General features: G+C 33.6%; 1 protein-coding gene across 2 annotated transcripts; it reads right to left on the reverse strand.

Annotated features, from left to right (window-relative positions):
• Positions 1-3,803: 3,803 nt before the first annotated feature.
• Positions 3,804-7,250, reverse strand: LOC120631479. Of its 2 annotated transcripts, XM_039901091.1 has the most exons (3): positions 6,676-7,250; positions 6,519-6,587; positions 3,804-6,280 (listed from the first exon to the last, which is right to left on the reverse strand). In XM_039901091.1, the coding sequence occupies exons 1-3, from the start codon at positions 6,725-6,727 to the stop codon at positions 4,302-4,304; spliced, it is 2,100 nt and encodes a 699-aa protein (XP_039757025.1). In that variant the 5' UTR covers positions 6,728-7,250; the 3' UTR covers positions 3,804-4,301. The 2 variants fall into 2 exon arrangements, with proteins under 2 accessions (XP_039757025.1, XP_039757033.1); XM_039901099.1 differs by lacking the exon at positions 6,519-6,587.
• Positions 7,251-14,794: the final 7,544 nt, after the last annotated feature.

Below are 14,794 nucleotides of genomic sequence, written 5' to 3' on the forward strand. Positions count from 1 at the left end.
GCCATTTTTCACAAGTCAGCCCAGACCTCTTTTCTCGAGAAGTAGTTAGACCGTTGACCAACCACGCTGCTCCAATGCGGGTTGGTGGGCTTATCACATGTTGATTATATATAAGCTGGACCGGCGCGATACCTTAACGTGCTCGCCAAGGTATGCAATTGGGTTTTTGAAATTTTTTTTTTTAAGTTTTTTACATCAAATATCAATATTATTAATAACAAAGTTTTAAAATGCATAAAAAAAATCAATAATTTTTTCAGAACCCCAATTGGAAAACGCCACCTTACAAACTCCACTATACTAAGTCTAGTATAGTTTAAAATTTATCGGACAAAAAACTCATCACCCGACACTATTGTGATACGTTGTCAAATACGTTAACCACAAGACCAAGCAAGCTTTTTTAATTTTTTATTATTTCTACGCCTCAACACGTCTGGACTTATATCTTTTATGAAGGTTTCCAAAATATGCTGCATTGGTGTAGCTTGTTCCCATCAACTTCCCGCGACTCTTTAGATGTTGTATGCTTAGAGTCTATTGCAGCTGCATTTTGTGAGGTTTTCGCAGGGTTTTACGAGCATAGAAAAGTCTGCCTTTTCAGTCACTGAGCTAGTGAAGTTTCTATATAGTAAAAACTCATAATAATACCCAGTGTTTTTGCTTTATAATGTTTATACCTATAGGTGGGTCGATCTCATATCATGATAGGTTATCAGACGTGTTATAAATCAAACGCCCCTCGTAAACTGATTATACGAGAGATATTTGAATGTAAATCATACATTTGTTCTGGAATAGCGGAATGTTGTGGGGGAATAATAAATGCCTTAATTTAGAACCCCTTAAATGTACCTAGTTAACTTTGTTATTGATAAAGTAATTAAAATCTGAACAATTATGATTTCAGAAGAGTGTCTGATCAACATAATTATTATCATTGAATTTTGTACCGGCCCACCAAGTGTAGGCTCTCCTTGAATAATAAGAAGTCTTTTGGCTGTAGTCCACCACGCCGGCCGAAAACAGATTTAATAGACTTCACACGACTTTGAAAAAAACTATGCAGAAGAAAGCAAGCAAATTTCCTCACAATGTTTTCCTTTACAGTTAAAGCAAGATATTTAATTGATTAAAACGCACATCGTTCATTAATATTATTATTAAACTCTTTATTTGTATACCACAACATTAACATATTTAAAATATAACAAAAACAGAAACATCGAAAGAAGTAGTAATACAAAAGGCGGCCTTATCGCTTAATAGCGATCTCTGCCAGGCAACCTTAGAATTAGGAAAAAAAAGAAGAGGAGAATAGACTGCTGGTGGTACAAATATTACCATGTTCATTAGACAGTATTGAGTGCTTATTCTTATTCTTCTTTAAATTTTAATTTTGATTTAATTTATTTATTTTTGCCATGTATTTATTTTAATTGCATTTAATTTAATTTTGTAACTGATGTACTTGTTGAACTGATGTTAATTTTTTTTGGGTAAAGCCTGAAATAAATTATTATTATTATTATTCCGAAAAGATAGAGGTGCTCGGGCATTCCAAAAGCGAGGCCAGTCTTGTCTGGAGTGCCTTTTCATCATCATAACCATCTTCAGCACATTAGCATTAACTCCTATAGGACAAGAGCTAGATGGGGTTTCGGTTACTAGTCGGACATGACTAGTGAAATCAGTTGCCTAGATAATGATGGGAGAATTCTTCCACATAACTAAGTATCAAACATATACAGAAGCAAATAGGCTTATGTGACTTCACGAGAACCACGACCATTCTGCCCTGATAAGAGAGTACGATTATGGAGAATTTATGAGTTTCCTTGTATCTCATAAATACACTCCAACTTCGTGCCATTTGATTCATAACAACAATCTATTCCGTCTATAAAATTAGGAAATATAATATAATAAGTTGGAAAGGGTATTGATAAATACGCGTAGACTTTATAAGTAACTTAAGACTGAGATGAGTTCACATAAAATTAATATCGCTCTTAAGTTTAGTACTCAATGTGTTGATTGTAAAAGCAAAATATGTTTTAATATAAATCTATAAATAAAACATCATCTGTTTAATTTAGGCTTAGTTTAGGCTTATTCGTAAACTTAACTGATATTTCTCCTCTCTTTCAAGTAATTAAACTTAAGACATCAGTCTGTCTGTATGTCGAGTGTGACGAGCACAGAATGACAAACGAGACAGGCATCGTTGACCCGCCATAAAAGTCATCATCATTTATAATATTTTTTCATATTATCATCACAATATCAACTTATTACCGGGTCCACTACTGGGTACGGGTCTCCTCCCATAATGAGAAGGGATTAAGGCCATCCACCATGCTGGCCCAGTGGGGATTGGTGCGGACTGGTGCCATAAAAGTACCTAAAAATATATAAAGGTTCCTATTATAACAAATTCATTTGATAGTGGTATGTGAACATACAGTGTTTTGAGTAGATTAATGCATAAAATCATTGCCATTACAATAATGTTCTTATAATAAGCGATTCAGGAGGATATTTCAGTTTGAACTTAAAAATATAATCTGTCTGCCTTTCTTTGTGTACGCAACTGTACTTCATTATTCCATCATAATATTATTATCCCTCTAGAAAACCCACCTGCAGGTTAAACACCTCTTATCTATTTGGAGGCCGAGACGTACAAGTCTCCTCCAAATCTGGCTGGCGGGCTCTTAAGAAACCAACCTTGTCTTTTTCAGGTTTTTGCCGGATTAAAGGTTTCCAAAATTATTACTGAGGCCTCCAGAGTCATTTACGCAATGAACAAGTTAAGCTTCAATGTTATTTACTCTTAAAACCATGAATGAAAACTTTTTCGTGTGTACGTCTTAATAATAGCACTAGAGATGAACTGAATTGCATCCAGTATTTTAAACTGCCAATTCCACTATTCGAGTTGGTAAAGTAGGAGAAAGTTGGAAGTAACGCTGGTAGACTAAGAAGCAAATGTCTTCGGGACCATTCAAAGGGTGTGCCCGTCTAAAACACGATCTAGCTGCAGTTTAAAGTTTGCAGTCGTCTACATAACAAGGATATGAATTTATAACTGGATGAACCATTGCTTTAAAGGTCCTTTATTAGTAAGGCTAAGTTGGTTATGCTGAGATTTGCAGGCATATAATGGTTGGCAATATACTTATTCATTTGGAAAATTACGTAAAATTATCGTCAGATTATATTTTCAACCAACTTAAAAAAAGGAGGAGGTTCTCAATGTTTTTTTTTTGGTATATTTATTACGCGATTACTCCGCACATTATACACGGATATTAATAATTCTCTTTTTGTTTGGTATGTTATACCTCAGAGGTGGTCCCAGTTTAATTAGGTGAAGATTTATTGGAGGAACTCATTGATCAATAATAAAAAGGAGACTCTTCAAATGTTATAGACAAACCTATAACGATTTGAGTATTTTTAATGTAACTGAGCATATTCTTTAGAACGTTTGTTCACGTGAAACTGATGATGAAGACCAAGGATGGTCACCGAAACTATACAACAATAAATTTTACATGACTGCGTTTCGATTATACATAATAGATTTACACAATTTATACTCGTCACGGGAAAGTGCTGGGAGAACTCCTCAACCTAATGGACCCCTGGCTTCGGAATAAGAAAAATATTTTGTAGAAGGTTATGAGCAGTTGACATTTGTCTATTATAAGCTAGATATAATTTCAAATCTTCCCACTAAAAAGAGTGAAAAAAAATGTCGTCAAAAAAACCGACTTAGTAAAGCAACTTAAAATTGAGGCCACCAGAACCAGAGTGACCCAAACACAAGCTACTATTATGTGGATATGTGCCAAAATAGTTAAGGTGAAATTTTAAGTAGATGTAATTAAAAAAAAAATCATAGACACTGTATTCAAAATTTGTAAAATATGATATTAGTTATTGATAAAATTTAGATGAACTGTAAAAATAATCAGTATTTTTGTTATTTGTAATTTTTTTTGCAGATAGGCCACTATGGCACTTAGCATTGACAATATATTTATAAACAGTGTATAAATAATAGGCCAATATGTATGAACCTTATCACCTTTTTTATTAATTTAAATGCAAATTGTCATTTTTCAACTTAAATACTACAAATTAAACTCAGAACTAGCTCCTTTATTACTGTGTAATTTTTATTAAACTTTAGATTTATCTTAAACTCATATATTATTAATTTATTATAGTTTTTATTTCAACTTAAGACTATCTTAGGCATAACATGACAAAGTATTAAATTAGCCAGTCAGTTAATCAGTCGAAGAATCACTAATTGCACCATCTAGTTCATTCCCCGCATTGGAGGAGACTTTGAGTTGTTCATAGAAAGGGTGATAGATAGGTGGAACATATTCCAAAAGGCATAGAAGGTCTTTTTTTTTCTCATGGCTGATTTTTCTTCCCTCTGGAAATAAAATCTCGAGTTCAAAGTTTGACGTATCTTTGGATGACCTCTTGCTGAAATTAACCTCTGCGAAAAGAACTTCTGGCTCGTTGGAATATTTGAAGAACATCGAGAATGGATGGCTTTTATTGTACAAAAGCCACTGTATTTTAAGCCATTCAACTTTACTTCGATCAACGCCGATCTTCCTGTTTGTGATATTAGTTTCCAAGGCTTTGGTGGATATAAAGTCATCTCCTTTCATTTCCACAATTTTGAAAGGTTTCTTTTTTCTTGCTGCTAATATCACATTGTTCCAATGTTCGGGAACGTATATGTCTGGGAAATACTTCTTTTGTTTTTCCACCAAGCCAAAAGCCCGGTCGCAAGATGAAAAAGAATGTCCGCTGACCGTAAATTTGTGGTCTATATTTTCCACTGTAAATTGAGGACTAGAAACAATATGCATACATAACGCTGCAACTTTTATGTTGCGGTTTTGCCCGCCACACTGGTCAGAGTACATGATTAGCCTCTTTGTGTGTACATGTTCTCTGATAAATTTTAGGAGGCATGAACCTATTTCTTGTGGTCCCCTGGATGCTGTCGATTCATCCCAGACATACATAAACATTTCGTCTGTACCAGCATTATGAATGCCTAAACAGTAGGTCCACAACTGACGCTTGTAGTAGCAAATACCAGTTGAAATTACTGGTGTTGGGAGAGTCTTCATTAAGTCAAAGATTATAACGGTAGTATCGTTATCCTGCTTCGCATTTTGCATGTCAAGTTTTAAATTTTTCATCGCAGATTCTGCTTTTCGCAAATGAAGTTCTTTGGCGATAGTAAGCTCATTTTTTTTAGAAAGCTCGTTGTTATCGCAAGCGTCAATTTTTACTTTGAAATTGTCACATCGCTTACATGAGTCAGTTACTGGAGCATGAAATGTGAGGTTGAAATTTTCATTAAATATTTTTTCGAATATGTATTTTGAAACTGGTCCTGCAACCTTACTTTTGTATTCAGAGTACATTATTGACAAATTTAAGTGAGGAGGCAAGTACTGTCTCGATTCACTTTTGTGTCTTGTGTAGTGAGAATCATATTTCGGAAAAGTATTGATGAAATCCTTTACTTCGTTTACTTTTGTTTCTGGAGTTTTATTCGACGGAATGTGCCGGCCTCTTTTATCAATGGGAGCGGGATCGCCAAGAGGCTTATTTTTCAGAACCCTTGTAAGGCGTCCGTCCGATACTTTAAAAACTTGCTTAAAAAATGACTTACACACACGAATATGTTTTCCATTCGCCTCTGGTAAGTGATACAATCGAGAAAATTCCTTGGGCTTCGATGTGACGTTTCCAGCTACCCGATCCGATGTGGTATCTCTAACTCTCACATAAGACCTTGCTTTTATCACGACATGTATGAGTGAATATAGGTATGCACTTTGCAAATCAAAATTTGCTAGGGCATAAAACTTTGAAAAAAGTTGTTTTTGTCTGTCATGTACAATTTTGTCATGGCATTTTTGATTACAGGTGCATTGAAGACCTGTATCTATTTGTTTAGCAGGAATGAGAACGCCTTTTGTATTTACGTATGCCTCACCTCTAGCTCGTTTATTTTTTCTCACATTCTTTTTCCATAAACTTTCTTTGCGCATACGCTTCCTTGTATCTTTGTTTGTTGAAAAAGATGGCTGACCCTCTTCATTGTTTTCAGTAGACGAGTCCCCAAGAATGTCTTGTAAACTCCTCGATGAGCTCCTGCTACGTTGTTCTGGGACATACTCAGAACCCGAATCCTCATAGGGCTCCACCGGACTCAATCCAAATATATCTGCAAAAATAAAATTATTAACTAATTATTATAGCGTAAATTAATAGCTAAAATATATAAAAATCAGAAAAGTAAGTAACAACCTACATACATGACGAAAACTTAACATTAAAACTTCTCATAAGCACCCTCAATTTTTTTCAAAAGATCTATCCAAGAACGCCTCCTTCAATAGTCTAATACGCGAAAAAAAAATCCCACATTGTTTTATTACGGAACTCTAAAAACGTAAGCTTACCACGTAAGTCACCTTCAATGTTGTCAGTAGCTTCATTCTCAGTTGCACTCATTGTAGCTTCTGCTGGGTCTGGCCCAAACAAAAATAGTCAATGAAAATACAGTAACAAATTAAATAATAACCTAACGAAAACTCAACATTTAAAACTAAGAATTACCTAGTATGTCATCCTCAATGTTTTCAGCAGCTTCATTCTCAGTTTCAATCATTGTAGCTCCTGCTAGATCTGTTCGAAACAAAAATAGTAAAAATTAAGTTAATTTGTAGGTTACAATTTATTGACATCGAAAAAACAAGAAAATATCTGACTAATAACAGGTATTCTTACCTCTTAAGCTTATTGCTGTACCGCCAACACCTTTCCGCACGTTCACGTAGATTAATAACTAATCTATACACACTTATTGCGTAAAAACACCAGTTTTGTACCCACAACACCAAAAATGTTTACACGTAAGTACCAAAGACCAGAGTGGCCCATGTCACATGAGCCGTAATGGCGGCAGATACTATAGTGACTCAAGTGATCTGGGCCACTATGCTCTATTAATATTCATTTAAGAATCAAAATGCCAGAACAATTTTTTTAACGCCATCTATGATTGTTTACTGAAATTACCTTTGAGCCACTCTGGCTATGAACTTAAGGGTTTGAAAAGGAGCATTGCCGTGGTCAACTAATATATCACAAATTGTGGTTTGGGCCGCTCTGGTTCTGGTGGCCTCAATTAAGACATACATTTTGTTCAACATTTTTAAGTCGGTGCAAATTAAAATGTGAAAAATAACAAGATACTATATAAAGTATATAAAGAGAATTTTAATATTTAATATATGTAAGTTTATAATAGCATAAATATATATCACATATATCTATCATAGTATATATAAATTTATGTTGGTATTTGTGTAGTTAATATGTAAATGTAGTATGTATGTTCATGTAAGTTTATATTACATTTCTTTTTTTTTTTTTGTTTTTTTTTTGTAACTTTATGCACCATCCATTTTCCACTCTTTTATCGGCCTCGTACGCTCAGGTTGCCTTTAAAAGATCACTTTTAGTGATAAGGCCGCCTTTGCACCCTAGCACTAAGTCCTATTACTGTTTTCCTTGTATTTTCCTTTTTTTTGTTGTGTTGCAATAAAGTTTTTCTATTCTATTCTATTCTATTTTTCGGTAGATTCTACATTGCCAACCATTGGCAGATCCAACACAGTATCATTATTAGCATTTCGAAACAGTAGGCTCACTTGGTGTAAAATATTATAAGCGTTTGGGTAGCACTTCCAGCAATGATCTTATTCATTAGAATATTTATCTACTGACATAACAGACTGGACATAACTTTGGGTAACCTTTAACTTACCATGAAATAGACTACATTTATTTAATACTAGTCTCAGACTAAAACTTTGACCGCAGGGAATTGCTGTGGGTATAAATAAACAGTTAATTAGGACCTTAATTGTTGCTTTGCTTTAGAATTAAGTTTTTTTTTTTTAAATAGAATTTAATAAAAGGCTTTTTGAAATAAATTCGCTAAGTGCCATCTAGCTCCATCCATCATTCAGAGGCTTGGCGGCCGTCATTATCGCACTTTAACGTAATGTAACATTAGACTGATCGCTAGCAGCGATCTAAACTTTACAATAATAGAATTATTTAAAAAAAAATTAAGATAGAAGTCTTTCTTAATTCATTTTTAAATACCAAGATTTAAGTGTGGGACGCTGCAAACGATCAGTGTAATGTGACATTTCGCTAAAGTGCGATAGTAACGGTCGATGTGCGCGTGATTTATGGAAGTAGATACGTTACGACGTTAAGCGATTTTTCTCTATCCCTCCATTAATAAGTAAGCTGCTTTCGGAAGTTTGCTCAATCATAAAGCAAAATATCACTTAACAGTGTACAATTATTAGTTACGTTTCTCATAGGAGAGAGGGTTACAGAGAATGGACCACGGTGGGCTTTTTTACTCTAATCAATTACCTGCATTAAGCCATTGCTGGAATACAACTGAAGTTGATATAAAATATAGAAATTGTTTATAATTTATTAGTCACTACTTCAATCTGATACTTATGTCAAATTATATTAAATTAAGTTTGTGTTTATATTTTATAAAACAAATATATAAAATAAATATATTAATAATTAAATTTAACTATTATTATTATCGCATTATCACTTAACGTTAACGTAAGTAGCCTCCGAGGTACGGGAGTAGACTTCAGTAGAGTAGACAGATTATTTTTGCAGAAATATTCAAAACAAATTTAGTACCCACTCCGGAGTCAAACCAATTACCTCCTGACCCGTAGTTGAACATTCATTCTAATCATTACAAGGCAATAATTATAATAAATATATAAATAAATATACTACGAAAATGCACACATCGCCATCTAACCCCAAAGTAAGCATAGCTTGTGTTATGAGTACTAAGATGACTGCTGAATATTTTTATGAATAATATACATAAATACACATAATTAATAATATACAGAACACCCAGACACTGAAAAACATTCATGTTGATCAAACAAACATTTTCCAGTTGTGGGAATCGAACCCACATATGTGAGAGGCATCGAACCGACATACAATATGTGAGAGGTCTGCTGTGATGTAAACCTCCAACTGAGGTAGAAGCTTTATAAAGCTTTTATACGAAAATAAATAGGTACTAAATTCAGAAGCATTTATTGGACCCAATTTATAAAATCAAGTTATGCTCAATATTCAAAGAATAATATTTATAAACGTATTTCAAATATGATTTCCCCATTGCGGACGAACCTACTATGGCGTCAGCTGGTAAAACTACACAAAATATCTCCCATTATAAAACATGTTTTCTCATTATTTTGAGTGTTTCAGTCCTGTTTATAATAATTTGAGTAATTATTGCAGTCTAGAGATTCGAGTACAGATTTAGTATCCAGTATCTGCATATCTCACTGATTTTAGTGGTAATACATTTCATTGAACACGAGCTATCAAAGTACTTGGACATAAAGGCATGAAAGCTTCCAAGTAAATTCACACTGGACGGATATACTCCAGTGAATTGAATATGCAGTTCTGACAATGCGCCTATTTCAGTTTATTCAACTGTCCTGGCCGATTATGGGCATACTCAATTTCTTAGTCTGAGATAGATTTCCATAGTCTTAAATGCTCATTGTAATAAAAACAGGGTAATTGCACAAACCAAATAAAAAAAAAACATATAAATTGAGCCTAGCAAAGGAATCGATATAGTAACTCGAATTTGAGAAAAGATTTTTTTTTTTTATTCCACTAAATAAGTTAGCCCAGTAACGTTACCCGGGTAGTAGGATATAAACATCTTATATCCATCCCCAGAATGCAAGCTATATATTTGACTTATTCTTAAAGATTGACGCCGTTATGAAGCAGAACATAGGTAACAGACAACCAAACACAAATCATTAAGAATTAAAAAAACAGATACACTTACTTATTTATAATATAAGTATGTATTTTACAAAAACATCCTTCGTAAAAATCCTAGATATTTTTCCGTTATTTTATGCCACACATATATTTATCCTATGCAAAATAATTATGTCAAAGCGTTGCTTTTTTGCTGTGTGATCCTCCAAACACACTTTCACGTTAAAAGTAAAAATAATTAAAAAAAATATTTTAGAATAAAATTAAATAGATTTAAAAAATTAGAAATAGAGACATAAATCAAGTAACGGTAAACAGCCGGAAACCCAAAGGGTATTCCATATTAATTAACGTCGGCTACGAAGGCGACGAAGACAAATGCTAGAGCCTCGCGTAATGTATTTTTCCAGGCCCTTCTCAGGATAAAACAAATGATAATCGGGAAAGAATGAAGTCAACGGTAATGAGTTTCGATTAATTACGGCGCTTCCGCCCTTTTAAATGGACTGTGTAATACGATGAAGCGGTAAATCATTACCGGTTCTAATCTATTAACGTTTTGTGCGATACGTATAATTCTTTGTACAGAATAAAATAAAAATTTAATAATTAGTTAGAAAATTAGACATCTGGATTACACTTCCTCGATGTTGCTAGAACTTTTCATCGTAATCACACACACTTATTATGATTCTTGCGAAGTAGGTTAGTACAATATCTTTTAGTTTTGTTCTTTATTTGAGGGCCGATAGTCGCAGTGGGCAGCAACCCTGCGCTTTCTGAGTCAAAGATTCGATTCCCACTACTGGAAACTGTTTGTGTGATGAACTGAAATGTTGTCAGTGTCCTGGTGCTTATCTTAATTTTATGCATATTTTTATAAGTACATAATTCAAAAAAATGACGGCGACTTGCGTATTTTGTATTATGTTTATTTATATATTTACTTAATAAAAACATGTTTATTCACGCAATGATGAATCTCAAAAAGTAATACTTAATTGCGAACTATGCAACGACGTCCCAGCAAGGCACTTTGATAGTCAAGCTGCCAACTTGAAGCTTCAAGTAAATTATAGAACCAAAAACTAAATAAAAATAGTATAGAACCTTACATACAAAGTTTATTCTATTCTTTATCTTTCGCTTCGCTTTCTTCTATTATTCTTTATCTTTTCGCATTACACGATTCAGTAAAGTTTTCTCGATGTGAGAGTTACCTACTGTTACAGCCAGGTAACTTCTTAGTTATTTAAAAAAAAACTGGAAAGAAATATTTAAGAAGCCTTTGTAGAAATTAGTAGGCATTTTGGTTGTTATAAAAATAAACTTTTTCACACTTGTATTCATTGGCGTGCACAGGTTTTTTGACTGGGGTATGTATAGAGAAGGAAGATGGCAGAAAATGGGAAGATCCTTCGCTATGAGTATATATGAGTTATACAAAAATTTTGGGGTAGGCAGTGCTTTTATACATGTATGAAGTGCACGCCACTGCTTGTATTTCCTTGAAATGTCATAAGAAAATAAAATAAAATTTATGATGAACTCTACAACTCCTAGAATGCATCAGAAATTGCAAAAAAAAAAGTAAATAGTAATTGTATCCCATGCAGCGTTCTGAAATCCAATCACGATATTTTAAGGCAATATAAATTAACAACGATCGCAATAATAACGCGAATATACAACAAAACATTTCCCATGCTCAACTTCTTGTATAAAATCAATTCTTGGTGAAGTTATTGGAGTTTGGCTAGAATTTGCTGACGAGTTCAATGGTTCCGTGATTGATGAATATGAAAGTTAGTCTCGTTCCGTATTGATAACATTACGCATCAATTTCGCTATCAGCCCTCTAGCTATTCACAAAACGTATTTTTCACTCGTTCCGATTGCCAGCCATTATGGAGTGTTTTGAAAGCTTTTATTAATGACAGGGTTTTAACTTTCATATCTAGGTTTTTTGTAATGTGAAAATAAAAATTCAATAGCCTTAAAAACACTTGAATAATTGTTTTTTTAGGATTATTAATGAGGTTATAGTTGTGAAATTAACAATTTCTGCAAAATATTTAATTTTTGAAGAAGTAAAATAATACATACTCATCTTATCTTTAAAAATCCACAATTACAATATCATGGTCAGTGCATTTTAAAATAGCCCACCCGCATTAGTTCAACGTGGTGCGCTAAATCTCTTATTTTCTCTCGACACTGACAACGTCACTCAGTCTGTGCACAGCAATGCGAAAATATTAGAATATTAGATGAAGCGATAGTGACGAATATAGTTAAAGTTGAACACTAACGTGAAGTGTTAATTTGATAGAATACCTAAATAATGAATTCAAAGATACTAATTTGCTATCTACAAACAAGTAGTTTGTACATACCAAGTTTATTAAGGCAAATTGAATGTTTAAAACTGTCAATTGCAGTAGTAGCGAGTTAGCAAAGTAGAAGTTAATGATAACATTGGTTGGCTACAGTACGGGGCGAATATCTTCAGGCCATTCGAACGTCTTGAACATAATGTTCTTGTTTAAATTCACGGACGGTTAAATTCTTATTGATCTTAATATATTTAAGTAACAAATCGAATTCACTACCTAATTCAGAAATACCCTACATTCATTCAAGAAATTGATACTACACTAGTTAGAATTACAAAAAAAAAATACACATTATTCTCAACTGCATTTACTGTCACAATGTCGGGCATATGCTTTTTTTTTCGTATAATTAAGCACTTTTGAAACGTCAAGTCTTAGCAGACAAATTTTTGCAAGAAACTTGTTTCAAAATCGATCACGTAATTAGTTACAGCTTTGGGCCTTGGATAAGCATAGTTGACCAATGACAAGTTCAAAATACTAAACATTCAAGTAATACTCCGTAAAACTTAAACAAACACAAAGATAATTTGATTGACAAAGGGAAATTCATTCGAAACAGGAAGTTAATCAGCGGATGCAACAGACGGCGTTGTCAAATTAAATGAAATAGGTCAAGCGTTCGTAGCAGCTCGTATTTTCTCTGAATAAAGGAAATAGGTGCTCACTGTCTTGCTGTATCTTATTGTCAGTATCCTTTTGCTGAATGTACTAAAAGAAGATGACAAACTTTTTAGTTCTATGTAATAAAGTCGAAAAGGGAGAATTTATGTTCCCAAGTCAAATTAACGATTTAAATTGGAATAGATTTAAAATTGCGATATGGCATTATATAAACGCAGTTCTGGTTTTTGACTGAATCTTTGGCACTTCTTCTTCTTCTTCTTCTTCTATCCATAGTCAATTACTAGTAGATATTTTGTGTTTTGTTGCAATAAAATTTTGTCTGTTTTCTTTTCTATAGCTATATAAGCTCCTTTTTTTTTTTTAATTCTTTATTTATTTGGGACTTTTCTTAACAATAAGAATGTCAGCCCCATCGTTCCCTTTACAAAAATTGATACTTCCTTTCTCTTATCTTAACTTAAAATCGAATAGCATTCTGGCTACCTCTGAATAAGGTGCCGCCAGTGGTGATTATTTACCTGCCTGTATCTTGAGTATTTATTTCATAATCGAGTTAACAGCAAACTTTCACCAACTTTGCTCGTCATCAAATGCAAGAGGTGTTTAGACATTCAAAATATTTCGTGGACTCATTAATTATTCTGTTGGAAGGGAGCGGTGCGTGTCGGTATTCCCCACTTCTTACAAATTTATGGTACTAATGTAAATACTTCAGCGAACTCGGGCGTGATGAAGTGTTTAACCCCATTTTGTTTTCTTTTTATGTCAAAAACTTTTTTTATTGGATTAAAGTTCGCTGCGTATGTTACATATTTCGGGCATGGGTGGGACGATAACAGTGTAAATACAGGACAAATTTCGAAGGAACAGACGGGTTTTAAATGCAAATATATAAGTCTCTCTCTAGTCGTACTCTCATGACTAAGGATTGGATCACTGCTCTGGCGAGTAACCTTGTGATATAGTATGATGACTCTCCATCGGGTCCTGTCCGAAACATATAATTACAGTAACATTAAACAACTCGTTGTATTCTGAAGAATTTAAAGAAAAATGACTTCTTGTTTAGAATCGGCATCAATTGCTAATATTTATTGCTGTTTTTGTTAATGTATTAAGTTGTCTGTAAATCCAGGATAGCAGAACAAAGAAACCAAAACGATAGATAGACATTAAAGATTTTTTTTTATTCCACTAAAAGTTTGCCTTTGCCTTGACCGCAATCTCACCTGGTGGTAAGTGATGATGCAGTCTAAGATAGTAGCGGGCTAACCTGCTAGGGAGTATGGTATTCATACCCCTAATCGGTTTATAAGCGACATCGCACCGAAACACTAAATTGGCAAGCGGCACGTCTTTGTCGATAGGGTGGTAACTAGCCACGGCTAAAGCCACCCACCAGACCAGACCAGAGAAAAGTATTCACAATACTTTAACTGTTGCGTCGGGGAGGATATTTTTATTACTTAAGACTCCATTTTGTAAACGCGTTTAAATGCGTTACTTATGCATCGATCATCAACATTGTATTTTAACTATTATACGAACGCAGAGTTTTTTATTCGTTTGAGTCAGTGCGTAATGATATTAGAGTTTATCTACCTAGATTAATGATTAAATAAGGTTAAGGTTCCATCCTCTTTACATTTAAGGGGTAAATGGATTTTAATAAATAATATGTCATCAGATTCAAACTACAAATCATTCTCATCATACTTCTCATCCTAAGCCCAATAATATTCCACTAATGGCACATGCCTCTATTATTATAAAAGATAATACAAACATCTTAGAATATTTTTTAATAAATACATACTACTGACAAT

The sequence above is a fragment of the Pararge aegeria genome, chromosome 2 (assembly GCF_905163445.1).
Source record: "Pararge aegeria chromosome 2, ilParAegt1.1, whole genome shotgun sequence".
NCBI lineage: Eukaryota > Metazoa > Arthropoda > Insecta > Lepidoptera > Nymphalidae > Pararge > Pararge aegeria.

Excerpts from the sequence above, each read along its gene's own strand:
- LOC120631479 (XM_039901091.1), bottom strand. The coding sequence starts at position 6,727 with ATGATTGAAACTGAGAATGAAGCTGCTGAAAACATTGAGGATGACATA. Across the intron at positions 6,588-6,675 it reads CATTGAGGATGACATACTAG|ACCCAGCAGAAGCTACAATG; the intron begins GTAATTCTTAGT and ends TGTTTGGGCCAG. Across the intron at positions 6,281-6,518 it reads CATTGAAGGTGACTTACGTG|ATATATTTGGATTGAGTCCG; the intron begins GTAAGCTTACGT and ends TTATTTTTGCAG.